The following is a 17,091-nucleotide window of genomic DNA, read 5'->3' as shown; positions in this document are numbered from 1 at the left end:
TATATATATATATATATATATATATATTACACTATACATTTCGGTTAAATTCTCATAAAAAAGTAACTGTTAAAATTTGTCTCATTTTAAAATAAATACTCAAATTTATAACATAACAGGGAATATGTGATTCTCAATACATTCATTATGTTTTAAGCCATATAAGATAAGATTTTTTTTCTTATCACCTAACACAAAAGTAAAATCAGCGCGTACACTTTGAAAATTTCACTTTCTTTTTATAAATTTCTTTAAAAAGCATATTAATATTAGTCTTAGCATTGTAACACTACGAGTAATCTTTACTTGATATGCGATTAGACATATTTAATAAAACTGTTCATGAGTCCATGACACACGTGTTACTGTTAATTGCCTAGCACATTAAAGCCAAACTTTTCAGAGACCCACAGTACATATGTATATCTTAACGTGGGTCTCACATAAAATGGATATATCATATATGCTCTTGAGTTAAATATGCAAATGAGAAAAAAGTTCCTATTGTTACCTACAGTGAGAAGCAAATTAACCAGAAGATTCCAAGGAGTGGTTGGATTAAAATTTAAAGAACTCAAGACACTATATCTTTTGCTATTATACATTTTTGCACAAACTAATTAAAAGTCCAAATATTTCAAAAACTGGAAACTATCCCTAATTGCTACAACACACAAGCAACGACATCTTAAAATCTTTAATTTGTGCATTAGGATTACAATCATACCCCAAATCACTTCTTTTGAGTGATCACTAAACAAAAGAAGGCCACAACTCGAGCAATTATACCGTAAAAAATGAGGGCAACCAGACAAAGAGGCCAGTCGCTGACATTATAGCCACTATTCATTAGTGAACTACACCGAGTTATCAGCCACACTCCAGTAAACCTAAAGAAAAATAGCATATTAAAAGAGTTATATTTGTGGCAAGATTATAAGGCAATTGAAACTACAATTTTATGTCCTAAAATGAGCATGTGTTTTCAAGTTTTTCTATAACCCATTGCATCCATAAACTCAAAGTCTCAAACAAAGAACATTTGATTATTAAGATCTCACCTTAATGAATTTTGTACCATCTTAATTAAAACTTCTAAGACATGGCTTAATAGATAACACAGGGAGAACAATAGGTATATCAGTTATCTTAATCTTTAAATGTCATTAATTGACTTCACACGCATCTAACACAACATCATTTGAATATTATATTTATATCATAATCCAGTTATTTGATTATACATTTTTTTCATTTGCAAACTAATTTTGTTCCTAACCTAGAGTTGAAGTTTATACAATTACGCATTAAAAAATGTGCATGAGTGCATACATGTCTACATTTGTTTTCATATGTACGAGCATGAATGCATTCACTCAAAAATTCAACACTCCCCATAAGCAAATGGATTATAAAATCACTAATTATTAAAACAGACCTTTCAGCATTTGCAATGATAAAGGCCTCCAAAGCCCAATTTGGATAGCACAACTTTACAAGGATCTTCATAAAGACAGTATCTCTTGTCTGGTTTGCAATGAGAGTCATAACAACTGGGAGAAGCACTGACCACTACAAGTGATAAGAAAAGACCCACAAAGAGAAAGTCAAATGTGCAGTTATTAATTATCAGCAATTTGAAAATGTGGGCAAATGATAATCTGGTGTCATTTCTACATTGGTTAATGAATTAAAAATAGAAATAATTTTCTAACTTAAATATGTTTAGAGTTCTTAATCAATGATCAAATTTTATTTTGAATTCCTAATAAATTATTTTATTAATTTTAGTCATTAATATATTAAAAATTTTATTTTGAGTCTCTATCATCAATTTTGTAATGACGTGATAACATCGTTGACGATATTTATAAGATCAATTTGTAAGATGATATATATGATTTAATTGATTTAGAGACTCAACAAAAATTTTAATATATTAGAGATTTAAAATAATGAAAAAATTTATTTGAGATTTAGAACAAAATTTGGTCATTTATGAAAGATTTTTAACATATTTAAGCATATTTTTACTGGGATGCATAAAATTGTGATATCTAGGATCATTTTTACGCCTCATATTTATATGATCCATACCAGTTGTGCTGGAGCAGGCTCAAAATAAATTGCTATTGCATAAGCCATGCCAGATACACAGTACACAAGGCAGACCAAAACCGCGTAATTACTTCCGAAGCTTGACCTTGGATTGCTAAAAAAATAGAACATGGACAAATAAACTACAGGTTTGATGATTATATTGAAAAGTTCAATTGTATCTTTGGCCAAGAAATGAGCCAGACTGCTAATTCCTGATGCACTCTCCCTCCAGTATTGTAATTTATCCAGAGAAAATGCTCTGAGTGCTGCAATCTTGCAAAGTAAAGCTGCAAATGTGCAATACGTATGAGGGAAGACACACATAAAGCTTAGCTTAAATGAAAATTTAGTGAAAAAAACAAATCAAAATTTTGTCTTCTTTATAAGAAATAAGAAATAAAGTTTGATATAACTTTGGTTAAAAAATAAGTTAGACATGTAAAATAATTTTATATCGCTATCCAATTACTAATCACTTAATAGGATAAGTTTATTAATTTTTATAATAATTATTTTTAAAATCATATCAATCGTAATTTATGATTAGATTAATTAACCCAAGAAAGAAAAAGACAGGTTCATTATTAGAAGAAAAAATGAGAATTAAATATAGCCGGGAGTTTTGAAACTTACAGACAGCAATAACGGTATAGGTATATCCAAGGGACCCAAATGTTTCATCATTTACTTTAGTAAGAGTTCCTAATATAGCACCAGCAACTAATAAGAGAAGGTAATCAACTGCTTGTGATTTTCCTTCCCGTAGTGTCTGCTTACAAATCCTGAACATAATGAAGATAGTTAATAATTAACCCACGTTATAATCCAAAAAGTATATAATTCATTGGAATACAAAAAGTATAAACAACTCAATTTGTTCAAAATATACTATGAAATTTAATTTTAAACAGACAGATTAACTAAAATTTCAAGTTTCATGCTGAACACTCTACATTATATCTTATGCATATGTATGTTAAGATACATAGGTAGTTACTTAACTCTATCTACAGTTTATTTCTTATTAGACAAAGTATTGATAAACTTGATTAAAATAAACTAGAAATCTAGCCTTGTTAGTTAGCTATCTCTATAAGGGCATTTGTATAACAACACACTTTTAAATATTTTTTTTTCATTGATTAAAATTTATTAAAAATTATAAAAAATTATGAATATCACGTCTTATTAAATGACTCTCTCTCATGATTTAATAGTTTTCAATGAATTTCAACTAATAATAAAAGGTGTGTTAGTTGTACTCCTCCTAAATTAAATCCAAATATTTCATAATTCATACCGCCCAAGGTAATATCTATATTGTCGAGATACACCGGGAGCTCTTCGATTTGATAAGTCCTTAGTCTTTAAGAAGGTTGCCTCTATATGATCTCTTTGCATCTGAACATTACTCTTCATATCCTCCCAAAACTCATTAGCAAAGGATTGATCAACAGCTTCATCTGCACCCTTTATTGCATCATTTACATTTGAGGTGGAGGAGGAGGAGGAGGAGGCAGCAATTTGATCAGCAAAATGAAGCATATCTGGTGGTACTGGGTAACTATTATGTAGCATCCATCTTACAGGAAGTTGTTGATGGGTCACATTTCCATTTGGTTTCACTAAACCTTCCAAAATGTCGATAAAATGGTCTGGAGGATTCACGCGATCCGGTACGGTGATGCCAATGCTGGCAAAGTATTCTTCTACTTTCTTAACAGGGCCATGATATGCAGTAAGGCCACCTTTGGCTAGAAAGATTATATCATCAAACATTCTGAACAAAGTATAGCTGCAATACAACAAAATCAAAATAAGATATGAACTATATATATGTTGACTGATTACTCAATAAGCAAATTTTATTTTCTAGAATACGTTAATTCAAGCATGTTGTTACTTACCTTGGTTGGTGAAGTACCATGCAAATATTTACCCCTTCAAGTGCTTCGCGACGAAGTGCTTTAAGTAGTAAAGTGGAAGATGCACTGTCTAGGCCAGTTGTAGGCTCATCTAAGATTAATAATGAAGGCTCCATAACCATCTCCATCCCTACATTTACACGCTTTCGTTGCCCTCCAGATATACCTCTCTTCTCTACTGTCCCAACAAGGGAATCCCTCACTGCCTGGAGTCCTAAGGACTCAATTACTCTTTCAACAATCAGAACCTTATCTGGTTTTGGCATATCCGCAGATAGTCTTCGGTAATAAGAAACAACCATTAAAATGGAATTAGCAATTAGAAGACCACAATAAATAATATACAAAAGAATAGGTTAATGCTCTTATTTTGTATGAGACATTCAGTGCATGAGTTCACTATATAATCAGGAAGATAGTTATGTAGTTGGTGCAATTGAACCAGTTCCTTTTATCCATCCTTTTCTATTTGCAAATATTTCGTCATTCAAAGATCTTCATAGTTCATTTTAAAAGTTAGCACCTACGTAAAAATGTAAGAAGTATTGAAATGCATGATTAGAAATAAATTCTAAATCTCTATTGGCTCCTTTTACTAGTGATTATTATTACTATGTATTCCAAGTTTTTAGAAAGATAAGTCCTAGCATAACCAGTAGAATACGAAAACAAGATTGATGTTAACATGGGAGAGGTGAACTAATTTAATGAATCCTTCATATTTAAATAAGAGGGTAAAATACATACACCCTCTGAACTCTAAAGTATTGCCCTCTATCAGCTTACCCTTTTAAAATTGTTATCAACGAAACTGTGTAATTTGGTTTTGTGGAAAAAGTTACTTTGTCAGACACTGGAAACCAAATTTCAAGAGTAAATTACATAAATCCATTTTGGACAAATTTATACAAATAACATTTTTTGTTAGTTATTTTAAATGTTACATAAACCTCCTACAGCTTCAATTTTTTTGGTCACTATTAACTATTAAGGTCTATGAAAGGAGAGGGTAGAGTAGGAAATATGGAGCATATACATGGTCATGGAATGGAACGTACCAAAAATTTTGAGGTAAAAGTGAGGGAAGCAAGGGATTCAATTATTAGGGTGAACATATAGCTGAGAAAGGAGTAGTAGAAATGAGGAAGTATCTGGTGAGGAAAAGATTTGAGAGGAACACACCCCAAAGTTTTGCATTATTTTTTTTTCTTGCACTAAATATCTCTCCTTCTATATCTTCTAAATATATTCCATATGGATAGTATGAAAAGAGTTGCATTGTTACTTAATAAGTTAATATAGATAAAACAGAGTTATATTTCTAGTACCTTTTCATAAATCGTTAACAAAAAATAATTATTTAAATTAACCTTAAATTATACGAAGCAAATTGTCAAAGATTAACATAAGCATGAGATTAGGAATGCATCATATATAACTGCTGAGTATACAAAATAAATTGTCCTAATTAATTAACCTTTGAATCAAGTGCAATGAACTAGAGGTAATAACAAACAAAGTTCACACATTTCAAGCATATGAAAAAAAGACAGGCACAGAGTAAGTTCTCCGAGGCAAATCACATAGATACCTGCATCTTGCACTGAAACGAAGATTTTCCTCCACTGTCAAGTTTCCATGCACAATATCATCTTGTGGCACATAACCAATAATTTTCTGATAACAATGAATGGATTCAGGCTTTCCGTTGATTAGAATTGAGCCTGTCATAGTGCATCCTCTTGTCTTCCCTGCCAAGGCAGAAAGAAATGTAGTTTTGCCAGCTCCAGAGGGACCCATCACAGCGGAAACTCGACCCGGCATGAGTTTACCAGACACACATCTCATTATATGTTTCCTTTTACCTTTCAAAGTAAGAGTTAAATCTTTAAAAGCTACCTCAATCACAGGCCTTGTTCGAACATCGCCTTCAGTCGCCATTGAAATAACTCCGGAGAAAGTCAAGTCCTTGTTCTTCTCTTGTTGAGCTTTCTCCTTCTCTATCTGACCATAAGCATACCTTAAAATTTGGCTTTGTGTGTGTAAATTCTTGCCCTTTGGCATCTGCTTCTTAATATTTTTATCTCCAATTTGTAGATTGAATCCTTCGTTGCTATGCGGGTCATCCTCGAAGGAATTCAACATTTTAGTAAGGTTGGTAGGTTCCTTGTTTTGTGCCTTTGAACCTGCTGATGGCTGCTCATACATGCCTGAAGAATTTGGAGGCATTGGTGGCAAAAATGTATCGCCCGTACCACGTTTAGCTTGGCTAGAATGATCTGGTTGCTTTAACGATTTTTTGCGAGAAAAAGTACGAGACAATTGCTCTTGCAATCCCCCTCTACCTTTCTTAGCAACATCTTTTGCTATTTTCCACCTTTCTCGGGCTTGTACAGTTTCTCTTACTTGTCTAGCAGCAGATTCCCTGGATTTAGCCTTTCTCCTTTCTCGAGTAACTAGAACTTGATCAGAACAATTATAAATGAAGATCAGGAGAGTACTCAATGCAACCTACAAGGGAAAATAGTATCAAATATGATAAACTAGACATAGGGAGAAGAAATTCTTGGAAAATATTTGACAATATTTCATGTTATTGCACATGCTAAAAAAAGAGCAAGTAAACTTTGGAACATTTTTAGGTTGATCTAATGTTTAATAATGTGTATGTAAAATAAACCATAACAGCTATGCATTCAAAAGAAAGTTGAATGAAAGTTTTCCATACTGCATAACTAATAAAGAAAAATGAAATAGAAGGGAAGCAAAGCATGACCTTATCCAATACCATATTAGATTCTACTTACAATAAGCAAAGCGCCATAAGCATGCATATTTTGGTTTGCTGTGTTTGGATTGCAGGTACTCAACTTGGAACATGCTGCAAAAATGAACAATTTAGACTAAGATTCTGATTTAGTACCCTCCATTCTCAAACAAAATAAAGCATGGAAATGCGACAAAAGTTAAATCCAATTACTGATAGATAACCTTCAGGATCTGGTCCAGTTTATCATATCAACTTTGTTATAATGTATTCACCCCACTATGGAAAAAAGTTAAAATATGATATCTTCTTTTTTAGTTTGTAATTCCCCTCTAACTGTAACATCCTGTATATATCTACACCAATCTATTACAATCTGTTGCAACAATACTCCCAACTTCCTTCTAAAATACACTTCTTTCGGGACTTCTGAGTCTCTAACATTAACAATGATTGATAGGGACTTAAAAAAGATTCTTAATTTTTGCTTATTCTTAAAGCATTTTCGTACTTACTGAGAAAGACAAAGGAGAGCCTCCAAAGAGGTTGGTTAAAAATAGTAAGTTAAATCACAATTTTCTAATTAAAGCATGATTTTAGAAGAGTATAAATACATTTAAAAGAAATTAAGGATAAAACATATCAACAACCAAGCCTTGTCTCACTAGGTGAGGTTTGCTGCCACATGGAGAAACATTTATATAGAGACACTATTAACCTTTCTTCTTAATCGTTTTGCCAAGCTTCTCTTGATCTCCTTTGACCCCTAGCAATTATTCTATCCTCCAAGTAATCTACCCTCGTTACCAAGGCTTCTTCAGGTCTTCTCCATATATCTCAAAAACACTTATTAAGCCTAGCTTATACCATCTTTTCTATAATAAGTGATACCCCAATGTTCTCTCCAATGCATTTATTCCTAATCCTATCTTATTTGGTTTTTCCACTAAACCAACACAACATTCTCATTTATGCAACATTAAATTTATTCTTTTGTTGGCTTTTTACTATGCAGCATTCAATTCCACACAACATCATAAGTCTTATAACACCCAAAGCAGTCATCCAATTCACCACCCCACTTGAATCCCACAATTTACTTGTCCCTCTATTTTAGGAACCAACTTTGACACACTGATCGACACTCTCTCTCTCCATAAAGAGTAAAATACGTGAAAGCTACTTCATTTTTGGACCTGTCTGGATACAAGTGAGAAGTGCTTTTGAGAGTTTTTCTACTCACTTCTAGTCTTGTATCCAAATAGACCATTACTTCCCGTGGATGTGGTTTTTCATGTTGCACTGGATTTCCAAACACATATAACGGTGGAATAAATTAACCAAATAAATTATACTTATGATATATACAAAAAAGAAAAAAAGAAAACTTACGATTTTGGTGAGTAGAACCCATCCTGCAATAATATCTGAAATTGGGAAAAAACTAATGAGTGTGAATGCTCAATAGTTAGTACAAGGCTGGTTGTAATGGACATGAAAAGTAGTAGCATGTAATAATGAAGTTTTATTTAGAGGACATTATATTGCTAAAAAGGAAATTTAGATAATTTAAACATCGCAAAATAAGGTATAGGATAAATCAATACCCACTATCACAAGAAACTTTGCGTGTTGTAGTTGGGCAGTAGGATCCTGGAGAACAAAAGATGTCACTATTGTTCATCACACCAGACCAAATATCAGCACTGCCACAAGTATGATTTGTATCTCCCTGAGGTATCTGGTAACTATATCTGCAAATTTATTTTTAGTGATGAAGCTTAGAAAACAATATGGAGAAAAATTAATATCAAGAGTAGAGCTTACGGGTCACATATTCCGGTTGAATTGTTCAGTTTTGCAAGTGGACAATAAGAACCTAGCGGGCAAGCTTCACAGAGAAAAATCAGAAAAGTTAAAAAATAAGATGGTTAAGCAGCTGATTTTATCCATAAGAGATAATTCTAAATTTCAAACAAAAGAAAAGTTGGTTTTTGCATGATATGGAAGTTAGCACCATGACTAACAAAAACAAACTTGAAGAAAAGAATATGCATGTTCGTGTATGCATTATACACTAATATTCTTCATCTAGCTAGATAACAAAAATTATTTACACATTAATTAAATCATTTAGGGGGTGCTATTTATAAAAAAAACTCACAACCATATACATCAACATGGATGCTAAATATAATTCAGGTTTCATACTCTAATCATTTAGGGGATCATTTAGGGGGTGCTATTTATAAAAAAAACTCACAACCATATACATCAACATGGATGCTAAATATAATTCAGGTTTCATACTCTAATCATGACCCTAACCCTTGTGATAAAATTTGCCCCATAGTTCATTTTAGCACAATACTGACATTCAGTATGTTTTGAAGAAACTCTAACTTGCAGTCCTAAAACTAGAAATTCAGGATAATTTTTCTTTTTGACTGACTTGGCATATACGGAACCGGTCCTTTTTTGAATGCTTTCGTATCTGAGTTAGATTAATCCCAACCCCAAGTTCATGAAATTGCTTCTGATTCTAGTTTTTGTTGCATCTCACCTAGCACTTGTGTGCCCATATTTACAACCAAGTAATTTAAACAATCTTGGAACCATCTTTATAGTTTATGATAATGTAATTTAAACGACTTTGGAACCATTTTCATAAATTATTCTAGTTCAAACTTCAAAATCCCAAGAATTGCAACAAATGTGTTATTTGTAATTTATTTCTCTTTGATCTCAATGGTTGCCTTTTTCATAGACATAATTTTCAAGATATATTATGTTTTGTTAACAAATATTATGTGTATCCTGCCTGGTATAACGGAATTGTCGGAGGTATACATATTTCTTATCTTGTATCTGTGATATAATGAAGGGTCAATTTCCTTGTATCTTATATTATGCATTCAAGCTTGGAAAAAATGACAGCTTATAACAAAGACACAGATAATAGCAGAGATCCATATACAAGAAGAGTATTTGATGGATGCTTCAACAACAAAAAGATGGTTGTCTCAATAATTAGCACAATTTCATCCTAAATTACCAATTAATGGTAAAATTTGAAAAGGTATCACATACTTACGTATCATGCAAGTCAATCCTTGAGGGCAGAAAAACCCTTCACAACAAGGCTGACAGTTACTTGTTCTAAAAGGAATCTCCTTTACATCCTTTTTTAAGTCAACATTTTTGCCAGAACTACAACTCCATCCAGGTTCACAACCAGAAACCCATGAGGTCAAATTGCAATTCTTGTTAGGTTTTACGTAATTAGTGGATGATGCCGCTTGTTCCAAGAAACCATGGAAATAGTACCTTACTTCAGCCGCGGTACATATTCTATCTCTGAAATCCCCTGTCAATCAAATCTCATTATATCTAGGACCTTGTATAAAAATACGTGACAAGAAAAAGAACAAAGCAAATTTCAGTATATGCCATAGAGTTCCTTATCCTACAAATTCAAATGGCTCAATTACACAAAAGTATGTCTTTGGCACTGGATATAGTGAATGACAATCATTACCAAGAAGTTTTGATGAAAGGACTAGTTTGTGGCACTATCTCATGCAACACACATTTATGAGAATTGTAGTTTCCTTGTATCATAAGGAGACAGAAAATGCTAAAAAAACCAATATGATAAGTTTATACACAATGGATTCGTTTTTGTTTATGTGAGTTTCAAGTGAAAAATTGTACATTTTTTTTGAGTTATCTATAATCCTAATGGACAAACTTATTCTTACATCGTTGTCATGTTCCAAGGCCAAAAAAATCTACTAGAAATCCTCCAATCTTGAGTAATCATAATCTTGGTGTAAATGATATAATGTTACGTATAAAATTATTCATAAGCCTTCTTCACCTAAAAACTTAGGCTTTTATTGGGAGAGTTGGTTATTAGCAAAGTTTTAGAGCTTCCATGTCCAAGTATGGTCATGAGTTTGGTCCTTGTTGCCTCCACTCATCTAAAGAAAAAACTTGAAATTCAGCACAAGGTAGGGTAGAATTAAGCATTTTCCATGCTTCAAGCCCAATGCACTTTTGCATGAAGAAACACGCTAGATATATATATAATCATTTGTAAGCCTTTCCCTAACAGTTTGAGCTTTTGAGAGAGTTGACTTCAATTTACACTACAAGGCGAACATGGGAGCTCATACCTTTTTTTTTAACACAAGAATCCACGAAATCCAACCTTCCTTTAAAATCAAATGCTTCCTCCCAATCTTTATTCCTGAAATGCCAACAGTACTGTCAACACTGAAGTACAAACGCTACAACACAACATTTGTGCTATCTCATGCTAGATACTCCTAATATGCATACAACAATTCTATTTTCTACTTAAAGTTTTTGAACTGCGCTATAATAATAGGGTTAGGATACACAGTATTTACAATTACCAATGCTAACTTTTGAAACATTAACATAGCATAGGTGTTCATGTTATAATATTTTTTTCCTACAGATAGAAATCTCCTTTCAAAGCAACCTTCTTCTAGTGGCGATTCCAACATTTGGTTCAGCACGTTGTGGAAAACTAGTTCCGCATGAAGCAATCTCGTTCGAAGCATGATCAGATACTAAACATAAACACCACATTATAAGAAACTAGTTTCTTCGGAAACAATCTCGTTCAAAGCATGGTCAGGCACTTAATGTAAGCATCTCTCTCTGCAATGAAAACTCGAACACTGGTTCATCACATTGTAAGAAACTAGTCCCTACCCCCAGACTCATCCCCCTCTCATGTTATAATTTGAACTCACATCCTAAACACATCTATGGGATTTATGTTAATTAATCTGACATTAATTTCATTTGTTTGCATAGCATGCATGCATGGTTATTACGTAGAGTCAATAACAAGGATAAGGCAATGATATAGAAAACAGACTGACTCACACATCCTTGATGCAGAAACCTAAACCTGCTTTAATGTCCTTGTTTAACAGGGAAGCGAGGTTTTGAAGCTCCTTGTAGATTTCTTCGGAGTAAAAGGAGGGTGCAAAGTTGTTGTCGGCGCATCGAATCCGCGACGCGAGGAGAGGGATCAACGTGAAAAGAAGAGGGAGCCATGATGCACAGTTCCTCATTTGAGTGATATGGAGGAGGAGAGTGGATCAAGCACGCTTTGATGAAGAACATGCCATGCATGGAATAATAGTGAAGAACGGTGAAGGTGGTGGAGGAAGAAAGAGAAGGAGGAAGGGGATAGTTGGCGATGAGTTTGAGACATTGGCAAATGGTGGAGTTTGAGGGAAATGTGAAAGGAAAGGACGTGGATTTGGAATGAAGAAATGGCCCAGAGAAATGGGTGGCTAGATTCAAGCATGTACATTCTTTCTTTCCATTCCAATACACGAGCCATGCATATGTTTTCTTTTGCTTTATTTTGAGTCCATTTTATATATATATATATATATATGTTCTAAAAACAATATATTTTAATCAAGTACAAGTAAACGTGAGTAATAAAGAATAAACAAAGCATGTTATTAACCATTTCTTTTAACACGTCACTAATTTTATTTTATAAGCACAATTGCAAATACATATTATTCATTTTATATATATATATATATATATATATATATATATATATATATATATTAAATTAAGGTAAGTCATGAAAGATCTAAATCAGTTAATTAAATAAGATAAGTGGTTGTACATCTCTGACACTAATTTCAAATCTTACAAATAAAAAAATAAATTAAGAATGAATTAAGTGACTCTATCCAACTAACCAACACCTTCACATTGATATGCCAAGTTGGCATATTAGGCTATATGAATTAGATGGATTGACCTAATAAATTCAATTCACTTTGCCATCAAATTTTTATTTTCACTGCATTCTAATTAAAAAAATATTTAATTATTATTTTATTCTTCTAATTTATTTTTAAGTTTAATTTGGTCTTCTTATTATTAAAATATTTAATTAGATTTTTTAATTTTTAAAAATATTTCAATTAGGTCTTTTTTAAAAAAAAGTTTCAATTAAGTTCCTTATTTTTTTAAAATTTAATTTGGTCCCATTTAAAATAAATTTTTTTCTTAATTTTAAACTTTTATGGAGCAAATGAAAGACCAACTTAAGCCTATTTAAAAAAAAAAATAAAAAAACCTATTTATTCTATTTTAAAACATACAAGTGTAAAATACTACCTAGAACAACTCTTTTATAATAACAATTTTTGTAACGTGTATATATATATATATATATATATATATATATATATATATATATATATATATTTATTGACATAATAACATACGTTAAAATTTAAATAAATAAATAATAATATATTCAAATTCGAAATAATATAAAAAAAAAGTTACTTTATAAATTATAAAATATAAATTTAATACGTCAGTTACACGGGAAACTAAACTAGTAAGAATAGAAAATTGGAATTGGAAATCGGAAAATACATGTGACTAAACAAAGCCAACCCCACCCTCACCCAAAGTAAACAATAATACCCAAGCCTTAATTTTACCAAACAATTCACGGAACAATTATTCTCATTCCCAAAAATATGATTTAGTTGTGTAAAATGCGAGTGCAACCAAAAATAAAAAAATGGTAAGATGATTCTATTGATTATTTGATCCACCTTCGTTATGTATTTTTTTTTCATTCCTTTTAGATAATGAAAAAATATTTTCATTTAGTTTTTTTTTACGAAAAACAGCGTAATTAATTTAAATATTAATGATGATAAATATTATCTTTTTTATTTGAATTAATTATGATACAAATTATATTAATGATGACACAAATTACTTTTTTAACAGTAATCAAATTAATTGTGATATAAATTATTTTTTATTTAAATTAAAATTAATGATGACATTTAAAAAAATTAACTTATAACTAATTAATTCAATTTTAATTAAAAATGATAATGAATACTATTAAGAATGGTAACTCGCATTTATAATTAATTAAGAAAATTTTAAAAAATAGATAAAAAAAATACAATTTCGTTTTGTAAAAATGAATGTTCAGTGTGCGGTTTAATGCAATTTTGACTTAAAATTAGTCTAAATCAAATAAAAAAAATTAAAAGTTCAATTTAATTTGCTTTAAAGTATTTATCAAATCCAATCCAAACCAAATTATTTTTTTACGGTTCAGTTTTTGTGGTTTGAAAATCTAGTAAGTATGGAAATTAAAAAATGTTCAAGACTTGAATAATAACTAGGTCAACATTCAACAATATAGATAGATACCAAAAATTTTAACGGTTAAACTTAGAGTAAAATAATAATTATTTTCAAATTGAATAATATTTGAATAATAATTTTTCAACTTAAATAATAAACTATTAAACTTAAAAGTAAAAACAGTACATAATACATACTTCCAAATTCCATTGACCGAACTTCAAAAAACCCAATAAAATAAGATTCATAATACTTACTTTTAATCATGACAACTTAGAAAGTAGATATTCAACAATAAAAATATTAATTGTAATAATAGTTTTCAAGAGTGTTCGTAGTGTAGTTTGATTTGATTTGATTCTTGTGTGTTAAGCCTAAGTTACAAATTGAAGCGAATTGAAGCGAATCACACAATTTGAAGAATTAAATGAAACCAATGACCTTTGATTTTTAATTTTTTGATCATTTTCGATTTGACACTCGATTTGGTTTGATTCTAAACATCCATAATAAAAAAAGATAAAAAAATTTATACAATGGAAACATTATTCCGTTGACAAAATACATAATAGAATAATATTTTTGTTGTATAAAAGGAGATGTAACATAACATAATTTTGTTGTATAATTTTGCAATGAAACTATGTTTATGTGAAAAAGATATTTTCAACAAAAGAAAAAAAGATTTAAAACACAAGTGTATCATGTAAATAGCATAAGTGAAGTGATAGTGTTAATATTAGAAGAAGATTTTTGGTTGCTGTGTGAAAAAGTAGAAATCTCACTCCTATTAACATAGGAACTCGAAATGGAATAAAAGGTTTAATCCATGAATATTGATGTGTATATTTCATATAATAAAAAATCTGATTTTAATCAATTTTGTTTCTTATTTTTTTATTTTTATTTTACGAAGGGATTTGGTTAATAAAAAGTAAACATAAAATTAATTAAAATAGAATGTTCTATTATTAATTATTCTGTTAATAAAAAGTAAATATATTTTTTTCTCAAAAAACATTAGTTGTTTTTTAACTAGTTTAGTATTTTTATTACAATAAATAATATCGATGTTTGAAAAACTTTAGAAAAAGGAGTATAATGTTCAATGTTTTACTTGAAATAGTAAAAAAGATGGGAACTAAGATAGATAAAAAAAAAAAATACATGGTTAATGGAAGATAAATAGGCAACACTTATTAAAAAAATGCAGAAAAAGTGGGATATAAAATTGTTGTTTATTGTGAGATCTTAGGCAACGGTTTTTGAGGTTTTGTGGACAAAAGTGAAAAAATCGTTACCTATTAAAATTGGCAACGCCCACTTATATCACACCTGAAAAACCATTGTCTAAAGTTTAGGCCATGGTTTTTTCGTTTTAGGCCACCATTTTTTTTTGTTGTTGTCTAGTCAATTTTGTTTAGTGATAAAAATGTCTTTTACATTGAATTATATAACAATAAAAAACTATACTAATTATATGACAGTTCTGAAAAACACACATCTATGTAAAAATATATATATTCAGAACACTTTATGGAAAAAAAAAAGGAATATTGTACAACATTGAAAGTTTTTTTCATTAGCACAATCTATTTTTACGGACAATTTAAAAAGCTTTTTTTGCAACAAATACAAACGTGAGAATAATTTCAATTAACCGGATTCAATGAATATTTTTAAATACAAAAAAATACAAATATAAATTTAATATCTAATCTAATATAGTATAATATTAATTTAGGGTATTTACATTATGTATACCTATTTGTATCTATATATAAATAAATACATAGATATATTTCTAATAGATTCTAAGAAAAGAATTTAAAATTATTTTATTTACTATTTTGTAAACAAATATTATATTTTAATTGATTCTTTGAATCTCGACAATTGATTAAATATTAATTGTTATGGTTTCTAGTAAATCCCTACGGTGAGATTGATAGGTTGCTCTTAGGAAGCGACATAACATCATCTTCTAAAAAATATAGTTCCTAAAGTGAAGTTCATTCTTATTTCTATTTCTCAGTATATAATATATATATATATATATATATATATATATATATATATATATATATATATATATATATATATTATACGGTACTTTCAAGTTTAAAACATATCCATTTTCATGACATTGTATCTATTTTAATTTCAATTTATTTGATAAATATTATTTGCCAATAAAGTCATATAGGATTATATGGTAGCTCCCAAAACTTCAATATCAACAAAAAAAAAAAAAAACTTACCAAACACTAACCCTAAAAAGAAAAAAACTTTACCAAACACTTCAAGTAATCAATTAAGCACCGGATTATTTTGTGGAAAGTGGAATCTATCGCAACAATCCCAAACAAATAATTAACTCAAATTCACTATTGATAACGAAATTCCAAAGGCAAAACAATTGATTCACCACCCTTCACAAATCACAATCCATACTGACCCAGTCAACGGTCAACACTCCGTATCATCCACGAAGGTCCTTAGGATCCCTTTGATACAAAGCAGTGAAAGCACTCATGTTCCTCCTACTTTCTTTTTTTTACCTGCAACACCCTCTCCTCTTACTTTTTTATTTCGAGTTAATACAAACAAAATTTTTAGTTTCTGAGGAATTTTAAGTTGAAAATGTTTGATTGATTTTTAAAAAATAACTTTCACATGTTTTTGGAAATGTTTTTGACCAAATTTCCTATGAAAATATTCTCATGAGAAAAGCTGAAAATCTAAGGTGATACTTAATTTAAGTATTTACTTTTTTTTATTTTCTGAAAAATAACTTTTATTTTCAAAATTTTAAAATTTAGAAAGCATATTTATTTTGATTTAGAAAACAAATATTTATCGTGTTTTCGTCATGTTTTTACTTCTTCAATAAACACAGAAAATATTGATTTACTATTTTCAATTTTAAACTTATTTTTTAAAATATTTTCAATTTTTTAAATTTTAATCTAGCATATTTTTACTCTCATTTTTTTATTTTTTTTAAATGAAAACTGAAAGCTAAAAGAAGTTTAATTACACTAAAAATATCACATTAATGATTAATCTAATTAAATTATTTAATGAGATAAATAGTTAAAG

At 29.9% G+C, this 17,091-nt stretch overlaps 1 protein-coding gene across 1 annotated transcript; it reads right to left on the bottom strand.

Moving 5' to 3' along the window:
* Nucleotides 1-731: 731 nt before the first annotated feature.
* On the bottom strand, nucleotides 732-11,906 carry LOC100780238 (putative white-brown complex homolog protein 30). The gene is made up of 14 exons (XM_003536954.4): nucleotides 11,716-11,906; nucleotides 10,971-11,044; nucleotides 9,887-10,159; nucleotides 8,620-8,683; nucleotides 8,400-8,546; nucleotides 8,185-8,219; nucleotides 6,833-6,906; nucleotides 5,617-6,536; nucleotides 4,008-4,304; nucleotides 3,401-3,895; nucleotides 2,734-2,882; nucleotides 2,098-2,387; nucleotides 1,439-1,572; nucleotides 732-890 (listed from the first exon to the last, which is right to left on the bottom strand). Exons 1-14 carry the CDS (start codon nucleotides 11,904-11,906, stop codon nucleotides 734-736), a joined length of 3,300 nt encoding a protein of 1,099 aa, XP_003537002.1. The 3' UTR covers nucleotides 732-733.
* Nucleotides 11,907-17,091: the final 5,185 nt, after the last annotated feature.

Source organism: Glycine max, chromosome 10, assembly GCF_000004515.6.
Source record: "Glycine max cultivar Williams 82 chromosome 10, Glycine_max_v4.0, whole genome shotgun sequence".
Taxonomy (NCBI): Eukaryota; Viridiplantae; Streptophyta; class Magnoliopsida; order Fabales; family Fabaceae; genus Glycine; species Glycine max.
Note: the sequence above shows the minus strand (reverse complement) of the source record. Positions and strands in the feature narration are given on the sequence as shown.